Below are 19414 nucleotides of genomic sequence, written 5' to 3'. Positions count from 1 at the left end.
ACCTGAAATGTGATGGGGCAAGAGGAAGGAGTAAGATACATGAAGAGGGCAGGAAAGAGGAAGACAACAGAAGTGTGTTTAGGGGAGGGGAAATGGGAAAATGTGCTCAGGGCAAGAGAAAAGAGGAAATAGAGATGTCCGGAAAGGCAGAGGACCGGTAAAAAACTAGGCTGGGATCCCTGAAATCCTAGCATCTGCTTAGCTGCAAGATTTAGAATAGCCCATCACCCAAATCACCACAGCATATTATCTTTGTGCCATAATAATCACTGGAACCCACATCCAGTGAGAGCATGTATGTGGGGGTTCGGTGACCATTTGAATCTTTCACTGTCCTTTGGTGCAGCAAACCCTTCAGGAAGTGCTTTGCAACTGAGATGCAGCTACATCTGGTGTGGCATACAGTAGAATCGCAGTCGTGGGTGGAATTGCCAGGCCTCTGGGGGTGGCAGGGCCTGGAGTTTCAAGCTGCTATTCTCACCTTATTAGAGATAATGCTTTATAAATTTGGGAATATACATAACTTTGTGGGTGGTTTATATTCTCTTTGAGAACACAGTCAGACACAAACATCCATCCATTTCTCCCCCTCAACCCCCCCACCGTGCTTATGCTCACACACACACGCGCACACACACGCGCACACACACCGTATTGCTCATACAGAAACCGAGTTCTCCATAGTAAGCAGTGCCTGTGTAAGAGCAATACCATAGAAGCTTTTGACAGGGAATTGCAAAAGCCAGAGACTGCAAGACACTGAAGAGTAGGGATTGACAGTCGCTTGAAGGAATTAGTCACTGGGCTTGATTCTCAGTTGAGCTCATGCTGGGTTCAGCTGAGTTGGGGAGATACAGGTGGCTTTAAGATACCTCCCTGATATCAGGGCCATATGGGGCTGAATCAGTCTGACATAAGTCAGAGCAGCCACAGGAATGGTCCCCCTAGGGCTCATAACATTGGTCCAGGATTGACAGAACAGTACACTCATCCCCCACCCCTTCTCACCTCTATCACTCCATATTTCCTTTCTAAGCCTGCCCTGGAATGCCCCATATATGGAGGGGAAGTCAAGGGGCCTTGGGTAACTTTATATCACTAGGAGCTTCCCCCAACTTGCCCCTTTAGGAGTGTGTCACTGGAGCTGCACAAAGGGGACTTAGTTGTGGTCGAGTATCTGGCCCATAGTCTTAGGAGTTAGAGATGGAAAGACATACGGTATCAGGTCACTTTCATTAGATCATTGTCCACTTCTAATTCTATCTGGATCCTTTATCTAAATAAGTTTCAAAATGTTGGAGCTAGGGAAGGCCTGTCCAGTTGGTCATATCTGTTCAGACTTGCTCAGTTGAAGCTCATTAATGTGAGAGGCAGGTGCAAATCAAAACCCCCGATACAAACCCACCCAAACCTTTGGGGGTGTTCACAGTTCAAACTCAGCTCTGAACTTCACAAATGACCTCTGTTTTGGAAGAGATGCATTGGATTGACTCACGCAGCTGATCAAAGCCAGTTCCTGATTCTAATTTTGCAAGTTGAATTCAACTAAGTGTTTTGGAATCATTGTGAGCCATAGCAAGGAAGGAAATGAGCATTTGTCAATTCTTGAGGCAGAACGGCAACACTTCCTTGGGTGGGAACCTGTACAGGAAATGATCCCTTGGAATTGGGTATTTACAAAAAAGTCTGATGCGTTGGTATGTCCAGTGCAGAGATGTGTAATTAAGTTTGTCTGGGGCTGAAAACAAATCTATGCATGTAAAAGGAAAAGATAGTCTTGGTGTATTGACCACAGGGTGAGATGTGCCCAAAATGCTCACGGAGACTTAATATTTGACAGTCGGCTGGACTATAATGGGAAGGGATCACTAACCTCTCACTCTGAGCCCCTTCCACCTCTACTTTAATTTCTAGAACCCTTTTGCCAGAGAATGCTGCGGCTGTTTTCCTCAGACTTCTGTAAATCATGGAGATGAGCTATCATGGCAAAAATAAAGCAGCAATTTAAGCACCGTGCACTATGCTCTTCCAGTGTGCTAAGGCTGGATGTAAACTGCTTTCACATTAATGGATATGAACACTGTCTTTAAACTATTAAACCACTGCTGGAATTTTATTGTGAGGGCACCCATTAGGTGACCTTTAAGCTTGTGCTTTATGCACACAGCCAGTCAATCCACTCAGCATAATCTAATGCAGATACCTCAGAAATTAGTGCAATTATTTATAAGACACTCCTGGTGCCCATGGAGGATTGGGTTACAAATGGATGAATGGAGTAGTTTAAAAAAAAACAAAAACAAAAAAAACAACCCACATCTAGGTAACTGCTTTGTGCTCTTCTGGAAGGCCACCTCAGCCTAGTCTTCCCTGGGAACACTTTTATCCTGCTGAGAGTTGTCCCTGAAACCATCTGGGACTAGTCTGGCCCTGGAGGGTGGGGAAAGAGTACTTGCATAAACTTGTCACAGCTGTAAGTAGCTCTCTCTGGCCCTGAGGGCCTCCCCCATGCCTTTCCCTACATGCAGGAAATGACACAGAATGGAACGCAAAGCTGTTTTTTCCTCCCCAGCTGAGTGAGATGGAGGCACCTTGGTAACTGTGCAGGCAAACATGGCTGCCATTCTGCAATCAGCTAAGCTCCCATCCTGCCTGGGACAGAGAGAGAGAGAGAATGTTATTTTATTGGGGTTAGCCAGAGTCTGATAGTGTGAAATCAGAGGGAATAGGGATAATGCTGGCGGCAGGGGGAGTGGCCTGTCTTGTCTGCCTGCATTAATCCATAATTCCTAAGGGTGTACAGCTCCCCATACCTTACCCCCAACCAGATATACCCCTAGAAGAGTGGCTCTTGAACCGTGGTCAGAGGATGTTTCCTGGTGGTCTACAGAATAGAACACTTTAAGGGGAGTGGGATCCATGAGGGGGTTTGCTTCTAGTGAAGGAATACATCTACAGAATGGACATGCTGGAGAATCATGGCCCCATGCATATTTCTCCACAGCCAGCAGCCACCATCTGTGTAAACAGACAGCTACTCCCTCCCACCCGTAAGAGGAGACCCTCCATGTGGAGGGAGGAGGGGAATCGCACCTCATTCCAATGAGAGGAGGAGGGAGGGAGTTTCTTAGAGGGTGGGGTTCCAAATAATCAAATGATCCTTTGGGAACTTACCAAAGGGAGCCAACAGATCTCGATGAGGGGGAAGAGATTCCACCCAGAGGTAAGATTCCCCATAGGGTTGGATATGTGCCCTCTCCTCAGGCTGATGGACACTGTCTGCAGGAGCTTGGGGATAGGCTGTTCAGACACCTCACATGTTCTCATTTGAATTTCAGATCAGTCAAGTCCTGGGCAATGAAATAAAATTTGCTGTGCGGGAACCCTTGGGGCTCAGGTAAGTTTCCATGGAGAGTCTGAGTGATGAGGCTTGTGAGATTAAGGGCCGTCTTGGGCTTAAATATTTACCTGGGCTGCTGCCTTCTCCCCACTCACATTTGCAGCCTTGCATCCTCCTTAGCCTTACTAGCCACAGAAGGGTGCCCTTGGGGCTTCTTGTCCACACAGTGGTCAGGGAGGCAGATGCTTCTTATAACAAGGCACCTGTGCTGATGAGCCCAGGTGGCTGTACAGGCACTCCTAGGATGACCCTGAACAAGAGGGGCTCAGGTGGACAGGTGACTCACCCATGCAGTATCTGTGTGGATGTCTCCTCTGCAGTGGGGGGTGTACTGGGTGATGTCCCCTTTGCCAATGGGTGGTTTGTGTCCCCTGTGCTGGGTGGATGGGTAGAGTATTACACTTCTGCAGTATGCACAGCAGATTTCTCACTTGTGTGAGGCATGGTGACATCCCTACCTCTTTGATGGGCCTGTCTCAGTTGTATGCTATGTGGTGGTATGAAGGTATCACTCAACTGTGCTTAGGCATCTAACTTCCATTGAAATCAAGGGGGTAGGCACCTAAATTCATTTGAGGATCTGGGCATAGGAGTCACTCATCTGTGGGGTGTCAAGTGGGGACTTGCACTCTTGTATGGTGTCTAAGAGGGTCTCCCATGTGTTCTAGAACAGAGCCCCTGGCATTAAACATCATCTGGGATCTTATGTTAGGTCTCTGCCTCAGTGGTTATCTCTGGGCTCTGAATGTGGATATAGCACCTTTTAAATAGAAGGGGGCAAACCCTGCCTTTTGAGCTGTTGCTGAACCACTGCTGGGGGGGGGTGAGAAATCTCCAGGGCTGGCTGTGGACCTGAGAATTCTGTCACAAGGCAGTGTCCCAGGTGTGGACTGGATGTGGTGAGTCTAATTCATGGGTCACAAGGTGCATTGGGGCCTCTGTTATGAGAGAGACTGGGGTGTGTGTGTGTGGGGGGGGACGGGACGGAGGAGGCCTGTGTGTGGTGTTTTTTTAAGCTGTAGAAACTTTTAGGCAGCTGTGAGCAGGTTTCCTCCTTCAAGAGCACACAAGCTAAGAGACTACAAGGATTTGGGAGATTGTGCAGCCTGTTGGCTACAAGTAGAAACTTGTAGGAAAGGTTTGCCAAATGTGTCAGGGTGAGAGTTTTGAATGAGTAAAAGTAAATAGTGGGGCTGTATGAGCTGATGAGTTTGGGGGGTAAGTTGCGGTGTGCCAGGGGTTCTAGGCTAGTCCTATAGCTGATGGGAATGTCCCGTTAGGTGCCCAGCCCTTACTGGCTACTAAATCAAACCTTGTGACTATAGACAAGCCTAGACGAGGAGAAAAACTGAATGTGCAATACTGCAGCCCATTAACCTAGCCACTGATGCCCAAAGGAGACCTGTCCCTCCTCCACTGTGCACCACTGAAATCAATCATGCCCCAAATGCCCAGCTGACTTGAGGCCTTTACCATCTACCTCAGTCAGATGCCCCAAACTGATTGTGTTCCAGCTAGCCAGGAAATCCCTTGGTGGTTATCTGTATTCCATACTGGTTGCTTCTAATCAAAGACAGTCTCTCCATCCACATAAAGAAAGGATCACAAACTGAATTCCCTTTGCCCTATATCCTGGGTGGGGGTGTCCTCTGGGATATACCTGGGGCCACCCTGCTTGGGCAGATGGAAGAGTGAGAGTGTGGGGAATCTCTATGCCTCTGATCTGTGTTTCTTCCCATGCAGGGTCTGGCAGTTCGTCTCTGCCATCATATTCTCTGGGGTTGCCATCATGGTAAGTGGGAGAACCATTCCCAGAAAGAGCCCAACCCGGGGCTGCCAAAGTCACGATCTAGCAACCTCCATGGCCCTATGCATCATCACTACCCTCCAAAAGCTGCTGCCGCTTTCTCTTCCTGGTCTGTGATCAGCTGTCTCTCTTTGTAATGGGTTTTACCAACAGCTTCCCTGGCAGGTTGTTCCTAACACCTGAGTCCCAGCCTCTAGTAGCAGGTTCATAAAACCACAGTTGGCAGCAGGGGTCTCCTCTCTCTAATCCCCCCCCCCCCCTCACCCCCCACAAGTGACCCAAAACACAGGTTGCACCCCTGTTCTACAGTATGTCTCTCCAACCCAGGGGGAGCTGCTGCTCTTCTACTTTCATTGTCTTCAAGTGACCCGATCTCATGTAGAGCAACTGAGATTCCCTCAGTCTCCTTCCTTCTCCTTTTAGGCTCTCACTTTCCCCGATCAGCTCTATGACGCCGTCTTTGAAGAAGAATCCATCAATAGCAAGACTCCCATCAGGCTGTATGGAGGAGCCCTCCTCAGTAAGTAATGCTGAGACTGAGCTTAGAGATTCAGTCTGTGGGACTAACAGGGAAGATGTTGAGAAGCTCTGAGTGAAGAATCCTAATGGGGAGGAGGAAGGAAAGCTCTGTACCAGACCTAATGTCAGACCTGGGTAGGACAGAGCCAGGCAATGTTCAGGTAAATGCCCCTTCATCAAGTGGATTTTTTTGTTTTTGCAATATGGTCCATCCCTCCTAGCTCTAGGATCAAGAAAGCCCCCTCCCTCCATACGGTCTCTAACATTGCATTGCACAGTGTGAGGGGAGGAGATTGCAAGCTGCCAGAAATGGAATACTAGACTGGAAGGGCCATGAGTCAGAACTGGTTCAGCGGGGGGGGGGGGGGGGGGGGGGTGGAGTGGAGGACACAAGGCTAGATGGCCCATCTAGCCTTGATGCAGAACATGGGGGTACTGGGCTAGGCAAGGCACTGGCCTGTTCCAGTGTGGCAGTTGCCTTGTCCCTCTGAGGCTGGAGTCTTTGGGGGAAGCAGGGCTGCCTCCTCCAGCGCCATGTTCTGCAACCTCCACCCTTAGCAAGCATGGAAAGATGCAGAACACGAGTCAGCCCTCTTTCAGTGCCATGTGGGGAGGAGGAGGCGGAAGCAGCAAAACTGGAGGGTGGAGGAGCTGAAAGTGGGAGGCTTAGGAAAAACATAGTGCTGGCAGATTTCTCTTGGGAATGACAATGCATAGATTAAAAGCGGCAAAGAGTCCTGTGGCACCTTATAGACTAACAGACTGCATCCGACGAAGTGGGTATTCACCCACGAAAGCTCATGCTCCAATATGTCTTGGTCTATAAGGTGCCACAGGACTCTTTGCCACTTTTAATCTATGCATTGTCAGTACCAAGAGAAATCTGCCAAGAGTCCTGTGGCACCTTATAGACTAAGACATATTGGAGCATGAGCTTCCGTGGGTGAATATCCACTTCGTCGGATGCAGTCTGTTAGTCTATAAGGTGCCACAGGACTCTTTGCCGCTTTTACAGATCCAGACTAGCACGGTGACCCCAATGAATAGATTGGTTTTATGGAAGTTCAGACTCTCAGGGTGGCATGTATAGTGGGGAGGGGAGAAGCCTGCCCTGCTGCCTTTCACTAGCACTAAACTAACACAGATCATACCCACAGCGTCTGATCACTCTTTGAATCTATCTCTGGGATGCTGAGGATAATGGACAGAGGGAGTGATGGCTGGAGAGAGAATCATAGAATATCAGGGTTGGAAGGGACCTCAGGAGGTCATCTAGTCCAACCCCCTGCTCAAAGCAGGACCACTCCCCAATTTTTGCCCCAGATCCCTCAATGGCCCCCTCAAGGATTGAACTCTCAACCCTGGGTTTAGCAGGCCAATGCTCAAACCACTGAGCTATCCCTCCCCTCTGCTTATGACAGTGGGTCCAAGTGCAAGGTCTTGTGTGGTGTGTTTTTTTGTTTTGTTTTTGTTTTTAAATGGTGGCAGGAATCACCCATGGGTACTGTGCCTGGTAGGTAGCAGAATCAGGGGTTCTGGTACATATGGAAACCTGTTCTCAGCTTATCCGCTGCCCATCTCCTCTCCTTAGCCTGTAGCAGCACCCGGTGGTGCAGAATGGAAGCACAGCCTGCTCTTGAAAATCCCAGTGCTGTGATACAGCTCCCCTTTTGTTGGAGGAGACAAAGGGAAACCAGAGGCCAACATAAGGTCAGGACAGGACTTCTCACTCTCTCTGCCCCAGGCTGCTGAACAGTGGTGCTTTCTGGAAAAGGCATGAACATGACTCAGAGCCATGCAAGGCAAAAAGCTTATTACTGGAGTTGGCCTATTTGAGATCTGGAGTTTGGGAGAGGGAGTTTGGCAGTTTGGTGAGTCATGTGGAGTGGCAGGCACGGAGCTGCAGGTGGTTCTTCCATACTGGGATGTCATGAATACCTATGTCCCAGTAAACAACCTCTTTGACACTGGGATTGTTCACAATGAGTCGCTCTGGTCCCCCTCTCCATCCCATCACGTTTGTAGTGTTTGCATTTCTAGTGCATGCATTACCATATTATCTAGGTGTGGTGGAGACAATCTTGGTTACAGGATTCAGGCTGGGGCACTCTAGCAGTGTCAAGCCGGGAAGGTGGATCCATCCAAATACATTGCAGCAACCCCATCTGTAACTTTGGGCCATCACAGTAGATTACTCAGTTCCATCAGCACAGCTCTATCATGCCTATGAGTGTTAGCCCCATGACTTAGTTGTTGTTTCTTCTGAGATTCCCCATAGAGGGGTCTCTGAGCTGCCCCTTTCTCCTGCAACATCTCCCAGCCTGTGAAGCAATTGTTCTATGTGCTCTTGTCTCAGGTCTCTCCCTTATCATGTGGAATGCCCTGTACACATCTGAGAAGGTCGTCATCCGTTGGACCCTGCTGACAGAAGCCTGTTACTTTGGGGTGCAGTTCCTAGGTGAGTAGCTCTACTGGAGGGTGTGGTGGGGGGGAAAGCAGAGGAGATTGGCCAAGTGATAGGATATCCCTTCCCCACCCAAGTGCCTGGGAGGAAGGGAATCCTGTAAATGGCAAAGCAGTATAACTTGCACTGATCTGGCATTCAGTGGGGGAAAGATTCTGCTCTTATTTACATTGGTGAAAATCTGGAGTCCCCTCATTGAATTTAGTGGTGGTCTCTAGACTTACTGTAGTGCAGCAGAGACCATAGTTGGGCCTCTGGTGTTCAGCGTGAGTGAAACTCACCCAGTCAGAGGGCTGAAGAGAGAGGATACAGTAGAGGAGGCAAAGTCGTCGATGCAGTCTGACACTTGTGGAGTGACCATCACCATAATACCCAGCCCTCCAGGGCACAGCATCTGCCACCTTGCTTCTTATGTGGTTATCCACAAACTGTGCAGCAAGGGGGCAAAGAGGGCATAAAGCACTACAAAGTCACAAGAGGAGCTGTAGGCCAGTGGGGTCGCTGACCAGCCCAGGAAGGGTTTAAATGCCACAGCCTGCATCTGTTCAGGCCCTTTCTGCAGGCTACTGTTGATTGTCCCAACAACTTTCAAACAGTTCAATATAAATCCAATAGCTACCTTTTCCCTGACCCAGGGACTTCCTTGCCAGAGCCTCCAGTCAGCTCTTCCCCAGGTTGCCTATAGACCATTTGCCTGGGAAGCAACCTGTTTTCTATAGCAGTCTCTCTCAGCCTTGGCAGACATCAGCTGCTCATCATTCACCTGACACCTCCCCAGCTGGGTCTGATAATACCCTGTACAGGCCCTAAGCAGCTGTTCTGAAATAGGCTCTGCCTCAGAATAGGCCTGGTTGCTCTTAAGAGTGGACTAGGCTGCTACAGTAGCATGCCTGTGGAAAGTGGGAACAAAATAAATGACAGCACAAGGCGGCGGAGAATCAGGCTCAGGATCTTAAACATCCTTCTTGCTGTTTCTTTTTCCACCACCCTCCCCCTCTTCCTTCAACATGGGCCGGAAGTTATATTTGTGTGCATACCTATGGAATGCCATTGGTCTACCCAGCTCTATTTTACCACAAACGCCCACTTCCCGGCCCACTTACCCCAGGCACTCCACAGCAAGCTGGAGCGAAGTTCTACAATTAGGTCCCTTGATTCTGCGGCATTCTGGCGTGGCAGATTGGAAATTCTATGGTAGCTTCACTTACTTTAAAATGGAGGATTTTTATTACATGAATAAGACATGGGACAACATGCTCTGATATTAAATTACATTAAATTTACACAGTTCACACATGGTTTCCAATCTGCCACGGTTTCTTGCATAGACAGCACATTGGCGGCTTTGTAGAGTGGCCATGGAGGGAAGTGCAGGTTCTGGCAGGGCATAGCTGCAACTTGTTACCTGCTGGAGGGGTGTGTTTGTGAGAGAAGCACATTTTATTAATATTTCTGCTTTGAAAAAAACAGCAATGAAATTAACAAACTCACTATTTAAGCAGTCAGCGGTAGGTTTCAGAACTAACCCAGAGTAGGATATTTCAGTCTGTCTGCCTGAAGATAGTTTTCTTTTTCCTAAGTGAAATTTTAAATGATTATTAGTCTAGGGCAAGGGATAAATGCCATGGCAAATTCTGAGACTGAAATTGCACAGTACATGGGACGCTGTCCATGCCCCATATGTAACTTAACTCCAATGCTGAATGTGGCCCCAGTGTTATTTCTTTAAGCTATATAATCAGTTGCTTAATGAGTCAGTGAATGATGTAGTGGGGCAGCAGTGTTAGAAGCAGACAAACAGATTGATGGACAGCAATTGCAAGGCTGTCTTGTAGTTTTCAGGATGGATAAATCCTCTTTGAGAATCTTCACTAAAGGGCACTAGAGAACTGCACTGTATTTAAATGTACTCTGTTATTTCACTATCAACCTGTGCCTTGTCTCCCTCCTTCTCCTTCAGTTACCACCATCACCCTTGTTGAGAGTGGCCGGATATCCACAGGGGCCATGCTCCTCCTCGCCAGCCGGATCTTCTTCATCCTTATCACCGTTTACTATTATTACCAAGTTGGACGGCGACCCAAGAAAGTCTAATCTCTGAGGCTTTCTGGGGGAGGGGAGTTGGGGTTTCTGTTAGTAACTTTGCATTCTTTTTTTGGTGGTTCCTTTTTGTTCTAAAGCAATTACCTTCTTTTCCACTTACCAGCATGAATCCGTGTGCAAACCCAGTGCTGGCACCATTGCCACATGAAGTGCAGGGGGAGAGCCGACCTCTGCAGCCCCTCCCCCACCATATTCTGCCTAGAAAAGGCAAGTGAATGCAGCAGGGAAGGCTGACAAGATGTAAGGACCAGTCAGGCTCATGGACAATGGAGGAAGCTGGCCAGTGGAATCACAAACTCAGAAACCTTTTCAGCAAAGCACAAAATGATAGCAGCACACACAAACTGAATCCCAAAGGGGAGAGGAAGCAAAGGCAGCCAGCCAAGGACTCAATCCAGCTCCTGTAGGCTTGGAGCTGTTCATTTGCCTTGCTCTCACACCTATAGCCTTTCTCCCTTTAGTGAGCAGATTTCAGAACTAATCCTGGCCAGCCCCCTAAGGCAGGGCTGCTGACACAGCTCCAATCAGGTAGTGTCACGGTTTTTAGAGACAACACCCAATGTATTTACTCTGTGCTGACAGATGCTATAGGAATGCAGGACACACGGAGTTAAATACAGCAAGAAAAGAGGGTGGCATCTTTATTCCTTTTTCCAACACAGTCCCGTGAAACGCAGCCAGGCTACATCCAAATCTTGTGTGGATCTCTTCGAGGGAGAGTAGTGCACTTGGGTTGCATTAGGGGAGAAATGTAAAGAGCTGTTGAATAGTCTCTAAGAATGAACAAGCCTCATTGTCTTGGAAGTTTGGTATATAGTCTGCTGCTGCTTGTATTTTTTTCCTTAATTCCTATTGCAGTAGTTCCCCTGTGGGTAATGCTAGGGAGTGCTCTAGCATAGATCAGCCAATGCCTCTTTAACCAGTCCCCTACTTCGGTCTAGATGAGGCCATGGTTAAAATACTCCCCTTATGTCCTGTCTATGCTAGAGCACCCATCTTTGCTACTGCTTGGGGAGCTGTATCACTATTAAAAGGCTTGTGTCAATGAGGACTGCAGGGGGTAAATCACTGTCTGTGGGTACTTGTGTGACTCTTACTCTAGTAAAGTGAGGGACTAGATGAGCCAGCTGGTCTTCTCCACTCCTAATGTACAGGTACCAATTTCCTTTTGGATTCAGCAGAAAAAAGGACTAAATGCTGAGGTCTTGTCTTCAGGATCCTATCTGGATGGGATAAAAGTACTTGGCATGCCTGGAAAGGCACAACAGGACTTCGCTGTTCCCTGACCGTTGCCTCCCATTGCTCTTGAGGCTGAGGAGGACTTAACCCTGGCTCCATAGCACTGGTTCTTCTACGCTTCTAGTGACAATCCTGGAGAAGAAAGTACCGTGCTCCCCACGCTTTCCAGTACCATGCTGCTTGTTCTCCACTGGACTGAAACCCAAAGGATTGGATAGATGGCATGGACTTATTCATGCACCAACAGGGGGAGCTATTGGGCTGAACCAGTCTGTGCACAGGAGTAGAGCTGACAGCCCTGGAATGAGCATGGGCAGGCTCCTGCCTGTTGAGAATCAGAACCAAGGTGGCTGCTGAAGAACATTAGCTTTAAAGGCCACAGTAGCCAGAAAAAAAATCCCTGATTAAAGTTAACATGGACATCCACTGAGCATTCATAGTAAAGCCTAGTGCATTTTCACTACAGCTCTCCCCCAAAGCCTGTTCACCTGCTTCTGGCATTTACAAACAGCTGCATGAACTTGATCTCCTGTATGCATTGCAATGTTTGGGTCAAGTGGGAATACTGAAAATATTGGAGCGGTTACTAAATGTGATGACTGGGAAAAAGAGAGTTTGATACCTCTTGCTGCACTTAGCCCGGGGCTAAACTCTGGACCCTAAGCTACTTGCTAATGGTGCAGAGGTTGTAACTCTCCAGCCTGGCCAGTAGAAGAGCGTGTATATAGTTAAAATTCATCATGATCCTCAGGGGTACTGTCTGGAATGGAACCTGTAACTGTGAATCTTATTTCAGCAGGAATAGGCAGGCAGGAGGACAGTATCTTTCTTTGAGGGGGGAGGGGTAGAAAAGTGCTGCCCCCAGCATACACCACTGGCAACCAGGGCTGAGCTTGTATTAATCAATGCACCATAGCTCAATAGGCTTTAGCTCTGAACCACTGTCAGAAGGCCCCACCTGTGAATCTGTCATGGCAGTGAACCACCTCTGCAGCTGAAGCCCCAGCCCCCTTCCCTGGTTCCTGGATGGGAATGTTCAGAAGAGGGTTTTGCTGCCGCAATGATTCTGTCCTCTGGTGTGTGTTACCCCCTCAGTGAGCTGGAGAGAGCAGAGGGGTGGGGGCAGCTGGCTCTGAGAGGTAATTCAGGGCTAAAGGCCTGCTTCCAGGAAGAGATGGATAGAATGGAGCATTAAAACCAACCTACTCTGCAATGCTCAGAGCATTTTTTTTTTTTTTTTTTAAATCTTGTAACCAAGTCCTAGTGGTGCCCTAGGGACTGGGGCAGGGAGGGAACAGTGGGGGGGAAGTCATTTGCAAATTAGTATGCTCTAGTGATGAGGACAGAGCATATGGAGCATCAGGTGGTCCCATGACTGTGTGGGTATGTTTACACTGGAGCGGGAAGGTTAGATAGGTCTGAAGAAGCTGGCTAGCCCATGCTGCTGTAGCTGCACTTCCAGTCAGAATATGAGCTTGATCAACTCTCTCTCTAAGCTGCAGTGGGGCTGTCTCAGGGGACTGGAATTTACACCTCTCAGCTCTAATGCAGAGAGAGATGTACCCTGTCTGAGAAGAGGTGTATGCAATCCTCCCTAGCAATCACTAGTTACCCACGGCTGACCCTACAAGGGACAGTGAGAGGGATCAGGGCTGGAGCACTGTGGCTATTCCTAAGGGAAGGATCCGGGCAATACCACACAGCACTGCCAGAAGCTTATAGCTAGCAGGGGGTTGCTGCCTCACTTTGGGCTTTACTGGGGGAGTTTACAATTGTATTTTAGAATTAAATCCTACAGGAGAGAGGAACCAGGTATTAGTCACTGCTGGGTGGTTCCTTGCACTCTTTTAAGGTACCACTTTGCTGAAATTTCACAGGAATTGGGCCTAGAAGCACGAGGACAACTGCTAAGTGGCAGCACAGGCTAGCAGCCAAGAACACAGTTGGGAGGCAAAAATTATTAGGCTTTAATCCTGGCTCTGCCACTGACTAGCTAGATGATCTTGGCCAAGTCACTTCACCTCCCAGCCATCAGTTTCCCCATCTATGAAATGAGGGTAATGAACCTGACTTACCTTGACGGAGAGGGGGGACAGCATTTCAAGGTGTTTGTACAGCCCTCTGCACAGCAGAGAAGTATTCTCCAGGTGACTGAGTTCTGAACAGAGACGAGCCTGCAGTTACAGAGTGGGTTTCTCCAAATGGTTCCTGTGTCTGCAATGGGCAGAACCAAAACCTTGGATTCTTACAGCCCAAAACTTAAGGTGAGGGAGGCTAAAAATTCAAGCAGGTTCCTTACTGACCTCAAGCAAAGCTGGCATCGGCACTGGGGAGGAGAAAGGCTCTCTAGTCCCACTGCCACTCCCTGGGCCAGCCAGCCTTTCCTGTCTCTTAGGTTTTTTGGATTCAGTTTATACCTCATCTTATCTGAGTTTATTCCTCCTTTGGTGAGAAAAGTGACTGTACTTAACATAAAAAACCCCCAATCATGTGAATAGTGAAAATTAAAGATGTCCCACAGCACTGTCACAATACCTTTATTTATTTTTATTTTTTTTTTAAGAAATGCACACAACCTGTGCAGAATGCTTCAGGCTCATGTTCTGGTTTATATTACAAAAAATCCTTTCAATATAAAAAGCATTACAATAGGCAATAAAGGATAAATTAGCTCCACTATCTAATAAAAGGAACATTTACAATTTTTAAAATAGATTTCAACGTTCTTTCACACGCAGGCTGTTTCCCAGGCACTCGCAACAGTAATTTAAGAGTTAAATAATCAACACTGAGGGGTGGACTTACAGAAACAAACTGCTCTAGATAATTCTACAGCATGGGGGCTAACACTGTGGTGACTCTATATAAGTTGCTTTCCTACACAGAGCTCTCAAGTGAGGAGTGATTATACCTCAACACCCTGCCCCCAAAAGAATTCAAAAGGGAAAAAATTGTTTGTTCCTCCTGGCTAGAGCTCTGGGAGGAACAAGACCCAGCATTGTTGATTATACAGCATGAGACCACAGACAAAGGCAGTGACACATCATGGTGATCAAAAAACAAAACTTGTGTGTCTCACAGTAACAAAGGATCCCCCATTCTGGAGTCTCCTTTTCATTAAAATGCCATACCTCTCCCCAGCATTTCAGATGACCCAAGATGGCTGGAACCTACATAAGGGGTTTGTGCATCTCTTAACAGCCGTCTCAATTTCTTTATTGGAGGGTGCTGCTTTCTGGATTCTCGAGTGTGTCTCAGGACAGGATGAGAATTCAAAATGATCTTAAACTGGAGAAATACTCTGAAGTAAATAGGATGAAATTCAGTAAGGACAAATGCAAAGTACTCCACTTAAGAAGGATTAATGAATTGCACAAATACAAAATGGGAAATGACTGCCTAGGAAGGAGTACTGCAGAAAAGGATCTGGGGGTTATAGTGGATCACAAACTAAATATGAGCCAACACTGTAATGGTGTTGCAAAAAAGCAAACATCGTTCTGGGATGTATTAGGAAGAGCGTTGTAAGCCAGACACGAGAGGTAATCCTTCCACTCTAGTCAGTACTGATAAGGCTCTTCTAAAGTACTGTGTCCAGTTCAGGGCACCACACTTCAGGAAATGTCAACAAATTGGAGAAAGTCCAGAGGAGAGCAACAAAAATAATTAGAGCTCTAGAAAACATGACCTACAAGGAAAGATGGAAGAAAATGGAATTTGTTTAATCTGATGAAGAGAAAGCGAGGGGAGACAGGACATGATAATAGTCTTCAAGTATGTAAAAAGTTGTTAGAAAGAAGAAAGTGAAAAATTTTCTCCTTATCAACTGAGGACAGGACAAAAAGTAATGGTCTTAAATTGCAGCGAGGGGGATTTAGGTTAGACATTAGGAAGAACTTCCTGTCAGGGTGGTTAAGCACTGGAACAAATGACCTGTGGAGGTTGTGGAATCTCTGCCATTAGAGATTTGGAAGAACAGGTTAGACAAACACCTGTCAGGGATGGTCTAGATAATACTTAGTCCTGCCATGAGTGCAGGGGACTGGATTAGATGACCTCTTGAGGTCCCTTCCAGTCCTACATTCCTGTGATTCTAGCCCTTTAAAGAGAGGATATGAAGGTTTCAGCAAGATCATCAGCACAGCCATACTGGGTCAGACCAAAGGTCCATCTAGCCCAGTATCCTGTCTTCGGACAGTGGCCAATGCCAGGTGCTTCGGAGGGAATGAACAGAACAGGTAATCATCAAGTGATCCATCCCCTGTAGCCTAAGGGGAGAATGGGGGTAGATGACAACTGCATAACAGGGGCAGGGAGGACAGAAAAAGGGAAAGAAAGGAGAAGAGACAAGAGGGATATATGGGTGAGATGAGAGAGAAAGACAAGATGGAAAAAAGAAAAGTTCTTTTCTATGAGAGAAAAAGGGACACAGGAAGAGAATAAATAAATGGGGGAAGGCAAGAGAACAGCCATGACAGGAAAAGAATGGAGGGAATAAAAAAAGATAAAAAAAAGTGATAAATAGGAAAATCAAAGGGGAATAAGCCTGGAAAGGCAACATTTAGGGTTTGCTATTGTAGTTATCCGTGTTCCTCTATTGGACTGTGCACATGCTGACAGACTCTACTCTGGAAAAGGTACACTCAGAAGGATGTCCTTTCCAGGTTTGAATCATATTCTTTGTGCTGTAAGCAGAGAGCTGTGTTTTTCATTTTCAATTACACAACCCTAGGCCAGGCAGGGCCTTCCCCTCCATCTGCTAAATTTCAAGACGCGATTTGGGCCAAAGGGAACCTTTCACAATAGAGTAAGAAATTAAGGGGACTGAAGGGAGGACTCTGAAAGCAAAGGAGATGGGTTGCTCCTCCAGACACCAAGAATTCTAGCTGTCACAGGTTAGGCACCCAGCCAGAGATCCAGACACCAACTGACAAGAACAAACACTCTTTCCTGCTGTTTATGGTGTTTTGGATGTTAGCTATTCAGATTCTATTGCCAGCTACAGATTCTGGCTATTATAAGTTGAATAATGGGGGTTGTTTTGGCTACTACTTCCTCCCCTTCCCCCCACACCTTAACAACTGTGTTCTTTTTAGTTTTTTTCCTCCCTTGGGAATCACTCTCTTCAGTGTGCACAGTGACTAGCTCTTGGGGCAGGGTCACACAGCCTTTTCCCTTCATCTACCTGTATCTAGAGAGGAACATCAATTAGTGAGTCTGTCCCCATCCTAGTGGATTAGCACAATGTTATGGCTCAGTTCCCCCTATGCACACACCTCTCAAAAACTCCTCCCACATTAGACCTTTAAGTGCAGCCAATTGTTTTTTTTAAAAAAGTTTTAGGAACAAATTACAGAGCCTTCCAGCAGGTGCAGATACTGCCAGTTTTGTTAGCAAAGCCACTTTCCTTCATTATACATAGGAGCAGAATTTAAGTCTAAAATGCATCAATCAACTGCTCCTAGGGGTAATTACCCAGAAGCCCTTTCAATAAAAGTTTTAACACAGCATCTGAGGCCTTTCACTGTTCAATACATCTGCCCAATTCCATCATTTCTCCACTGCTGACTTCATTTGTGGGTGGGGACTGATTTTCTTCATGTCCATGCACAGATCTCTCTGATGATTAGACTCATATCTCCAAGCGATTTCCACATGTCCTCAGAAACCCTGTATGTGAGGTTCTAATGTCCTATTCTTATCCTTCAGCAGCCTAATTCTTCACCCTGGTGCATATTAAGTCAAGGTCCTTTGCCAGGTAGTAGGCAGGCCTGGTAGGCTTCACCATTACCTATATCACATCTGCATGGTCCCTTCCAGGAAATCCCCGAGGACATGGGCCCACTTCTATCACTGTAAATGCTCCACCTGTCTTGGAGCCTCAGTTCTATCCTTTGTAACCCTCGATCAAGGTCCTTATGCATTTTTCTCAGGTTTGGTTTTAAATGATTAAATGGATGACACTATTTAAATGTCAAAGTGGCGTCTCAACGGAGGAAACCCTAATAATCCAGGAGGCTACGTTAAAATGACTTTAGTTGATTCCACTCTCTTCTCAGCCCCTTGGGACAAGCTAAAGGGAAACTCAGATCATAAATGAAGTCACAAGACTCACAAAGCAAATAGAGTGGGAGACAACTACAAATGGGCCCCTTTGCTACCAGTACCATGTTTGGGAATTCCCCACCTGGCTGGAAGGAACATTGGAACCCAGTGCAGATAATTAAGCTAACAGAGCGCTACAAAAGTACAAACTACAATTTTGCATGTCGGAGTTGAGTGGCCAAGATTTAGAAGACAAAACAATATGCCCTTGCCCTGAGGCTGGCAGCATCAGCTATTTTTGGCCAGACCAATCATTTTTAAAGGAGAGAGGGGTAAGATCAGGATCTGGGAACCCCTTGCTCTCCTCTCATAAAACACTGAACAGAAAACCAAAGTGACAGAGTAAATAAGGAAAGGTATGCACCAAACTTCTGATTGTATCTCAGCCCTCTCCCAGCCCCTATTAGAGGAGGATCTTCCTCATTTCCCACAGGGTCACCTCATCCCCTCTGGTGGGACTTCAGGGAAAGGCATACTCCACTCCAAGTGGTCCAAGGGTTCTCCTGGAGGGGTTAAGTAATGGTAGTTGACCCTCCTCTACTGAGCCATTTCCTACAGCCATTTCCTGGCTGGCAGTTAAAACTTTAGACCAGAAATGGAAATTAGTAAACAATGGCTGCCACAGTTTTCTGGGTATCAAAAGCCCTTTTTGTCTGGTTGTTTGAAACTTTCCTGACCTTTACACCCATGTGCTGTGGTTGACCTGCTTCCTTTGAATCTAGCCCTGGGGTTGCATTACACAGTTCTTCTCTTTCTTCACTATCTAAAACAATACAGTTGTGAATATACTAGGCAGTGTCCTGCTCTGATGGGGACCATTTCAGTTGCCTTCCCTCCCACCCACCCTGCAAGCGCCATCAGTCTCTAATGCAATTCATTGCACTTCACTCCTGATCAATGTCTGTGCAGGTTGCTCTGGGAGAAGGTCGGTGTGGCTTAATGTAGTGCACAGCACCTCAAAGTTCCTGCCCCTGAAGTACAATCCCTTTGGTCATTCATATATTACAACCCTTTTTTGTCTCCATTTTGTTAAAAAAAAAAAAAAATAAAGTTTTCCCCCCCTCTTTTTTTCGGTCTTTCTTCCAAGTACATAGGAGCATCGCAGTTGCTCTGGGGCACCTCCTACTGGATCCCTCGAAAGAGACACATTGCAAAGATCATGGCAAACAGCTGGAAAGGGATGAGAAAGAAAAGGACAAACAAAACACAGCAATCAGCCATATCTTACAAAACAGTGAAAAACCCTTACTGAGGCCTAGGGCTGCCCTGACTTAATATAGACTGAATGAGGAGGGGGAGCTCTCCTCACGCCAGCCAGGGTGAAAGAGAAGGCAAGGCATTGCTTACCCAAGCCTGGGAGAGAAAAGGGTTTTAGCAGAGGAGAGGCTGCACCCTTCTCCACACTTCCCATTACTTTAAACCCTATTCCCACCCACCAGCAACAAAAACACCCTCGTGGACGATGGCTACCACACCAACCTGGGCCCTTTCCAAATTGTCTGCAAGTGTTCTGGGTAGGGTACACTGCTAATCTGCAGGGCTCCCACTGCCCACTCTGCACCCTCACCTGCAATGGAGCTCACTCTCCAGCCAGGGGGTGGAATGCTTTGCTGGTCTCAGCAGCTGCTGCTCCCTTCAGCAGGAAGGCAAGCCACCCTCACTCTCTGAAACTCCCCTCTAGAGATCCAAGTGCATCAGCCCCATGCACATTGCCAGCGTATCAGGAAACCACACGCCAGAGCCCCCGTGACAGTGTCCCAAAGCAGCGTCATGTTCA

General features: G+C 47.2%; 2 protein-coding genes across 21 annotated transcripts in view; one reads left to right on the top strand and one right to left on the bottom strand.

The window, feature by feature from the left end:
- The window catches only part of TP53I11 (tumor protein p53 inducible protein 11), a 46950-nt gene extending 32889 nt beyond the window's left edge, over window positions 1–14061 (top strand). For 7 of the 8 annotated variants that reach the window (XM_043548774.1, XM_037900104.2, XM_037900106.2 and 4 more), the window contains 5 exons: window positions 3339–3397; window positions 5144–5192; window positions 5631–5727; window positions 8083–8184; window positions 10151–14061. In XM_043548774.1, coding sequence (XP_043404709.1) covers window positions 3339–3397; window positions 5144–5192; window positions 5631–5727; window positions 8083–8184; window positions 10151–10284 — 441 coding nt within the window. In that variant the 3' untranslated portion in view covers window positions 10285–14061. Of the gene's footprint in view, window positions 1–3338; window positions 3398–5120; window positions 5193–5630; window positions 5728–8082; window positions 8185–10150 lie in introns of all 8 variants that reach the window. The other variant, XM_043548776.1, reaches the window with a different exon arrangement.
- TSPAN18 (tetraspanin 18) overlaps window positions 14054–19414 on the bottom strand; it is a 173421-nt gene continuing 168060 nt past the window's right edge. For all 13 annotated transcript variants that reach the window (XM_043548768.1, XM_043548765.1, XM_043548769.1 and 10 more), the window contains one exon: window positions 14054–18807. In XM_043548768.1, coding sequence (XP_043404703.1) covers window positions 18760–18807 — 48 coding nt within the window. In that variant the 3' untranslated portion in view covers window positions 14054–18759. The remainder of the gene's footprint in view (window positions 18808–19414) is intronic.

The sequence above is a fragment of the Chelonia mydas genome, chromosome 6, assembly GCF_015237465.2.
Source record: "Chelonia mydas isolate rCheMyd1 chromosome 6, rCheMyd1.pri.v2, whole genome shotgun sequence".
Lineage (NCBI taxonomy): Eukaryota > Metazoa > Chordata > Testudines > Cheloniidae > Chelonia > Chelonia mydas.
Note: the sequence above shows the minus strand (reverse complement) of the source record. Positions and strands in the feature narration are given on the sequence as shown.